The sequence below is a fragment of the Malania oleifera genome, chromosome 7 (genome assembly GCF_029873635.1).
Source record: "Malania oleifera isolate guangnan ecotype guangnan chromosome 7, ASM2987363v1, whole genome shotgun sequence".
NCBI lineage: Eukaryota > Viridiplantae > Streptophyta > Magnoliopsida > Santalales > Ximeniaceae > Malania > Malania oleifera.
The window spans coordinates 85,640,808-85,648,661 of record NC_080423.1 but is presented as its reverse complement, the minus strand read 5'-3'; the positions used below and the strand labels follow the sequence as shown (position 1 = coordinate 85,648,661).

General features: G+C 34.0%; 1 protein-coding gene across 1 annotated transcript; it reads right to left on the bottom strand.

Annotated features, from left to right (window-relative positions):
- Positions 1-1,322: 1,322 nt before the first annotated feature.
- On the bottom strand, positions 1,323-5,002 carry LOC131159858 (NADPH-dependent aldo-keto reductase, chloroplastic-like). Its single transcript, XM_058115047.1, has 8 exons — positions 4,767-5,002; positions 4,471-4,617; positions 4,100-4,150; positions 2,829-2,905; positions 2,611-2,698; positions 2,210-2,485; positions 1,859-2,104; positions 1,323-1,713 (listed from the first exon to the last, which is right to left on the bottom strand). Exons 2-8 carry the CDS (start codon positions 4,603-4,605, stop codon positions 1,627-1,629), a joined length of 960 nt encoding a protein of 319 aa, XP_057971030.1. The 5' UTR covers positions 4,606-4,617; positions 4,767-5,002; the 3' UTR covers positions 1,323-1,626.
- Between the last annotated feature and the right edge of the window lie 2,852 nt (positions 5,003-7,854).

Here is a 7,854-nt window from a genome sequence, read left to right as displayed (position 1 = left end):
AAACCAGGTAATGTAGAAATGCAAATTCTATATAGTGCATCTATTGACTGTAAGTTTAATTCGCAAGATCTGCCCTAAATTCATATGGATACAAGATATACATTGAAGGATTTAAATGCAAATTTTTTGATCTAATTTAATTACTTGAGTTTACAAATGACTACTACCAAAAAAAAGATAAAGATTAGAGATTAAATTTACAGAGAATCTGTCCTAAATCATGACTGCACCTAGTTGTTATCTTTGCGGTACCTTTACTGCTTTTCTTCTAATAGATTACATCGGTACAATTTTTTGGCATACTGGCTGAGTACTTCTACACTTAATTTTACTATTAAGTGATTGTGTCAGGCAACATCTTCACTTCTCATCTTTACTAGGCCAATCCTGCCTTCACTTTGGTGCTATTCACTCGGCCATCATCTGTCACATCAACTTTTGCTCCCGTCTCACATTATTGTGAGACAAACAATGGCCTCTACACTCAACTCCTATTTTGACTTCAAAGAAAAATGAGCTATAATGTCTTGCAGTCATATCAATTTGCACCTCATATCTTGAAAAAAAAAATGTTACTTTAGTTGGCCTCTATTCAAACCTTTAGCTTTCTTTTGTCATGTCCCCAAGCTTCAAGCATTTCTATAAACAATCAAACTTCATTGATGTTACACCCTCACAATATAATTCTCATAAATCTCAGTTGAATCCTTTCTTCGGTGAACATTCTCACAAGAGAGTTGGAGATTTGTTAACGAGTCATTATGTGTTTAGAGCAAAGGAGAGTTGGTGGAGATGGAGAGCAATCGACTGTTTTTTTAAATCAAGCAGAATGAAATTCCAAGCTAGAATAACTCCACCAAACATTAACTTTTCTAATCAAACCCTACATAAGAAAATGATTATAATAAATAAAAGGAGTTGCTTGGTCCACATTCCTTGTATGAGATTTACACAAACTGCAAGAGAAAACAATTATTCATTGAAGTCGAGGTTGAATTATTCCAACATTAATTGTGAAGAAGCAAACTTGGCATTTCTCAATTGAAATGCATCTTTGTAGAAAGATAGAAACTGTATTTCCTCATGTTTGGTAGCATAGCATTCAAATTTTGGATGTGGATAAAATGCTATATAGAATTGCATGGAGTTTTGTCTAAATTCATATAAATCCAAATTCCTAAACTGAAATTCATACTCTCAAACACAACATTTTATACTTGGTGACTAGTTCATTGAAGTTGAAGTTTAGCCTGCATTTCATGGTAAGCCCCATATGAATTTGGACTTGAATAAAGGACAAGTTGTATAAACCATAGCTAACATTTCTAGGAATTGAAACTAATTTTTTATCAATTAAGAACATTCAAGTGAAAGAAAATGTAAGAAACAACATGGCTACAAAATTTAAGTTTGACCTATTGATGTTTATTCCTACTATATATTTTGATGGGAAAGTCTAGCAAGCTTTAAATGGGTTTCCCTTGGTTAATCAACTCAAAACCTATCAAATTTAACTGTGAATTCTCATAGCATTACTGCCTCGAGATGAAAGTTCCATGTATGAGTTTGATCTTCTGAACTTGCATTGGACCATCTGAATGAAATTGGAAAGGAGCTTTCTTCACCTCATATTTCACCATCCCACAGTTCTTCAAGGCTCTTGTAAGGACTGCAATTTTCATGGACTGCAAAATCCCCTCGGAGGAGCCGTTGCTGCATCACAAATCAGCAAATTGTCTACATTATGCAATGATAGTATATAAATTTGTCCCAATTAACTTGTGCGTATGTATAAGTATGTGTATACATATAAGTGCATACGAATGTGTTTAATTATGTATGAGGTCAGCATTTTTGCCTGGTGGGTATTGGAGAATTTTGAGAAGAGCTCTGGGGGGATGATCCAATCAAATAGACTAATATTTTCGATAATCCTAGACTCATTTACACTCTTTGGGAGGACACTATGACCACTCTGAATGCCCCATCGAAGAGCCACTTGTGCCGGCGATTTGTTGAGCTTCTCAGCAATCTCAAGCAGTATTGGTTCCTTAAGGATTTCACCTTTTACCCAAGACCCTGGAGATCCCAGAGGAGAATATGCCTGGAAGAAGAAGTCCCATTCATATTTAGTCCTGCTAATCGTTCAATCGAGCACGGTCAATTAGAATGAAACTGACAAAAGATAAAAGGGTTCTTCAGAAATTACAGAGAGATGAACTCCAGTTGATTTGCAGAGGTTGTGAAGTGTAGGTTGCTGCCACACAAGGTGGCATTCCACCTGATTCACAGCAGGTGGCACTTTGGCATACTTGAGAAGGTCTTGCAGCTTCTTGGTGGAGAAGTTGCTCACCCCGATTGCTCGTGCCTGTCCGGATGCATACAACCCCTCCAATGCTGTCCACGTCTCTGGAAGACACAAAGGAGCCATGACTTCTGGGTCAAAACCCTTCGAACCGGGCTTCGTCCGAAATGGCCAATGTATCTAAAGCACAAGATGCATAACCCGGGCAAAATGCTGTCTTAATATATCATGAATTGCACAGGCTCCCATTTGTAACTGCAATAGGCTAAATTTGAATTTTTTACGGCTCAAGTAGAGAGGCATACTAGATAGAGATCAACATAGTCAAGTTGCAGGTCTTCCAAAGTCTTGCTAAGTGCCTTGGAAACATCTTCTGGCGTATGGTCACTACACCTGCAGATGTAATTTACAATACAAAGCTTAGGTTCATGTCAAATAACACGCTGCTCTCCTCACTCATATCAGGCATTATACAAGGAGACAGGCAGAACAGTTCATAAGACGCAATTACAATGAAAAATACCATAGCTTAGATGTGATCCAAATATCACTGCGCTTCACTATCCCAGAGGTAAATAGCTCCTTCAGGGCAACCCCTACCTGCACCCAGTACACAAATTCATACCCTTAATTGCAGATGGTGCAAAAAAAATTTCCTTTGGTTACATGAATGATCAGACCCTAAGGCCTGTTTGGAACTTGTAGAGAGAGGAAAGGAAAATACAAAAAATTTACTTTTTCATGTTTGGTGATAGGAAAATGAGAAAGAAACTAAAAATATATTAAATCAATGACTAAAAAATTAATTTTGCACATTATTACCATTTAATATTTTTAATTTTAAATCATATTAAAAATTTTTATTTTTAATAATATTTAATATAGAGAAAATATAATAGAAAAAATAAATTCCTTCTAAATTTCTTTTCCTTTTCCAAAACAAAATCCTTAATCCAAATAGATTCTAAGCTTATGTTCAAATCAAGAATTTTGTTTGGAAAAATAAAAATAAAATAAACTAAGAAAATTCATTTTTCATTGAATTTTCTTTCTATGAAAAACGTAAATTTATTTAATATGATTCAAAACTAAAAAGGATCAAACGGTAATAATTTACAAACCCAAATATTTGTTCATTGATTTAGTATACACTCTTTATTTTCTTTTTCACCTTTTTTATAACAAAATATGAAAAAATGAATTCCTTTATTTTATTCTTTCCTTTCTCTAATATTTTCCAAACTTCAAAATTTATTTCTAATTTTTCAACAGTTGTATAGAAAAATTAGAAAATATATTCCGAATTTCTCATACAAATATTAATAATTAGTGCAAAAGACTCACTTCTTCTGAGATTTGATAAAAAAACAGAAACCTCCCCTAAGGTTACAAAATCCTAGGTATCTTCTTGAGATTTGTCAAAGATGGCACATACCTCCTTGAAGTTTCGCAAATATCATAAATCTCTCGTGAGGTTTGCCAAAAAGATATAAATTTCCCCTAAAAAAAATTATTTTTTCTTAAGATCTAAGGGGAGGTATGTGTCCTTTTGACAAATCTTAGGAGAGGTGCTTGAGATTTTTGAAATCTCAGGGAAGTTTCCGAAATTTTTGAAATTTCAAAGAAAGTTATTGTCTTTTTATCAAATCTCACGGAAGTTAGTGTCTATTGCCCTAAAAATTAAAAGAATGAGATGGCCTTTTTACAACTATTTTAAAATTATATATAAAAAATAAAAATTATTTTACATTACTAAACATGTCTACATATTTGGCTTTTCAAAAAATTATTTACCTCTTTCTCATTATCATACACTCGAGCACAGTCAATATGCCTGTAACCAGCCTGCACAAACTTGGAATTAATCCAGAATTATACAAGATTTTTTTTATCATATAACACAAAATGTGCTGACACTATTGCAGATCATAGATTTCAAGCCTTAAATTTAAAATTGAATGAATCTAAACAAAAATTAATATAATTTTATACTGTAATTTGTCCAAATCAACACAAATTTAAATCTAAGGCCTCTCCTAAACATTGGGTATAAGTAAATATAATCTCAGGATTTTGTAGTGAAGTGCAAGAAACAATCCTCTCTGTTTTTCTTTAGGGGTTTTTGGATTGGCCAAAAATGGTGTAATGAGACAGAAGGGGGAGACCTTGACGGCAGCGACGACGGCTTTGCCGACGACGCCGGGAGCAGCATTCCATGTTCCCAGACCAACGGATGGCATCTTGGCTCCCGTGTTAAGATCAAAATGCTGAGGCCCATCGCACTCCGTTTCCTTCCCCATCGTCTAATTTTTCTGCATTGAAAAAATAAAACAAGCATCACACCATGATGCTAATCAGAGACAAAAAAAAAAAAAAAACAAAATCAAGAGGATGCTAATCAAATAGAAAGCAAAACAAGAAATACAAACACAGCAAAAACAAACGTATAAGATGGTCTCACCTCTGCCGAATGGATTTTCAACGAGAGAGAGAGAGAGAGAGAGAGAGAGAGAGAGAGAGAGAGAGAGAGAGAGAGAGAGATGAAGCAAATACAAATGTGGGGTTTCTTGATGCTGATTCTTGAACTGGGATTTGGGATTTTGTCGACACTGGTCACTGGACATTGAATATACGTGTAACGCTCAGGCTCAGTCTCAGTCTCAGGGATTGACCACTAGAAAGTTGGATCTTCTAAAATTTATATGGGAATGATTGATTAGGGATCTTTATAATCACATAAATGGTTGAGTGTGTGTATATGTGTATATAAATAAATAATTTAAATTAAATATGTTAATTCATAGATATAAGTGTATGACCGTATCATATATCTTTAATGGTTAATATTGTTTGTAATGTATAATGTTAAATCAAACAACATTCACCTTCAAAGAAGGGAAAAATCATATTTATGACTCTTTGATGGATTGAGTTACTTGTAAAATTTTATATAAAGGGTTCTTGGTTCTTCTCACTACTAATTCTAGTTTGGTAGAATTTCTATCACTAATCCAAACATTAGAGTGGGTAAGGAGAGAGAAGATCAAGTAATTTCTCCATTGTTGAAACCTGATCAGTAGGAATAGAAGAGCCGTAGAGATACTAACTCCAAATTTGATTGATCCGGCAAAAATGACGCAAGGTATCCCATACTTCATTTTCTATATTCTTGATTAAGGTTCATAAAATTAGTTAAAGATCCTTTTTTATATAAATTTTTTGACTCGTGGTACCAAAGCCTTTGGGTTAAAGCTTGTTCTACGAACCTATAAAATTGTTTTCATGTATAAGGAAATCTTGACATATAATCAATCATTATATATATCAAAATTGGTAGTCACCAAAGTGGCGGTCCAAATGTTATGATTTCAATACGACAAAGGAAACTGAAGAGTTCAATTTTGTAGTGGATACCCATAACCAAGTGTATTATCTCTAACATCTAATTTAACGAAACTTTAACTCTCATGAAATTGACGATCCCCACAGTTTTTCTTTTTCCTTTTTTTTTTTTTTTGAAAAATGAGGTGGAGTTTTTATTTTATATTATCGATTTAGCTGATTATTTATTTTGAGGGAGAAAAAATACATTATAGCCTATAAATTGTTGTGGAGTGAATCTATGACATGTCATTATCTAAACCAAAGGATGAATATGATGATGCATTGGATTGCTCAAAAAATTATAATTAAATGTCACATTGTGTTGTTAGTGATTCTTGGCATGTTTTTCCAATTTTACTCCAACTTCATTTTTAGGTCATATTTCTAATATTCCAAAGTGGAAGGCTTCTAATTTTCTAATTGGAAAGAACAAATACTCATAATGCTAGGATGTCTAGACTTGGATCTATGTCTCCATACTAATGAACCTCAAAAATCAACTAACACACGTTCGACTCAAGAGATAAGTATTTATGAAAGCTAGGATTACTCTAACTAATTCAGTCTTTTGATAATGAAAAGTTAAATTTTTAAAAATATTCACAAGTCTATTTAATATATGAAAAGGCATGGGAATATTTGGAATGATATGATGGGTTAGCAAAGTAGAGACCCAAAGTATTATGGTAATTAAATAATAAGAGAAAGGAGAAAAAAAATAATTTCAAAAAGGGATTCAACAAGTTCTCATCGATGAACAGGCTTCTTGAGCTCGTCAACGTCGACACGTGTTTCGCCAACGAGAACTTACCGAGAGGGTTATTTCCTGGATCTAAAATTCGTCGACGAGGGTCAAGTGCTCGTCAACAAACCTCCTTCATGAACTCATCGACGAGGTGTCGTGGCTCGTCGACGAGGCCACGTGGACAAGCACTCTATATAAGGCCAAAAAATCATTTTTCTACGAGAGAATCTCATGCAGAACCTCTCTCTCTCTCTCTCTCTCTCTCTCTCTCTCTCTCTCTAGAATTTCGGCTTTGTTATTCGTCGGATCGACGATCTGAAGCCGCCACGTTGCTTTTGGGAAAATTCTTTTCAAGTCTGCTGGAGTAAATCATTGGTTAGGCCAGTTTGGGCACCATCCCAAAATCTGGGTAAGTTAGTTATTTTAGGTTTTATAAGTTATTTGGTGTTGTTGGACTAGGAAAAATGTTTTAGATAATATTATACTGAAGTTTGGTTGGAGAAAACGCAATTTCAGGGTGTTATGCTCAGGAACACACAGGGTGTAAATTTGGAGTGTTTTGTGGGCTTCATAGTAAGACAAGTAAGGGGATAAATTAAGTCAGCATTTTCATGAAACTATTTATTATTATACAGCATTTATTTTCAAGAAATATGCATGATTTAGAACTATGTTTGGAAATACTGCACTGAATAGGGAAATTATTTAAGCATATAATTATATGGAAATATGATTTCAAAATAAATTATGAATTTATAAGGTTATGAATATTCGTGTGGCATGAGTATAATATTTCCATGAAATTTATGTTATATTGAAATATTATGATTTCAGTACAGAAAATATGTTTTAAAGATTATGTTAAATAATGTAAGAATGTATGTATATTACGATATGAATTATGCCAGCATTAATGCCATGATTTTACGATATGAAATATGCCGGCATTAATGCCGTGATTTTACGATATGAATTATGTCGGAGTTAAAGCAGTGATTTTATGATATGAATTATGCCGACGTTAATGTCATGATTATGTATGATACGTAACAAATCATGAAATATGTTTATGTCAGATTTTACTCTGAATTATAGAATAGTTATGTTTAAATATGAAATGTATTATATGTTATCAGAATCCGGATAGTTTAGTTCAGCTTTATGAAGTACGGTACTGTAGTTATATGTTTATGATTATAAATATGTTAGTATTACCACACATCTTATGTAGAGTGTGGGAGATGGCAGTCGATGTGGATTTATGGGAGTGTCGTAGTTCCCCTGGTAGACCGGCACAGGTGGAATAGGACCATCGTACTTACAGACTTATGTTTGACTTAGCATGGTCGGCCAGCCATTACTAGGTCCCGCATTCGGGTCGCATAACCCTGTCATGTTAGGGGTAAGACATGACGATAGC

Coding starts and splice junctions, on each gene's coding strand:
- LOC131159858 (XM_058115047.1), bottom strand. CDS start 4,605: ATGGGGAAGGAAACGGAGTGCGATGGGCCTCAGCATTTTGATCTTAAC. Junction 2,699..2,828: donor TGGATCACATCTAAGCTATG/GTATTTTTCATT, acceptor TTACATCTGCAG/GTGTAGTGACCATACGCCAG. Junction 1,714..1,858: donor AATTCTCCAATACCCACCAG/GCAAAAATGCTG, acceptor TTTGTGATGCAG/CAACGGCTCCTCCGAGGGGA.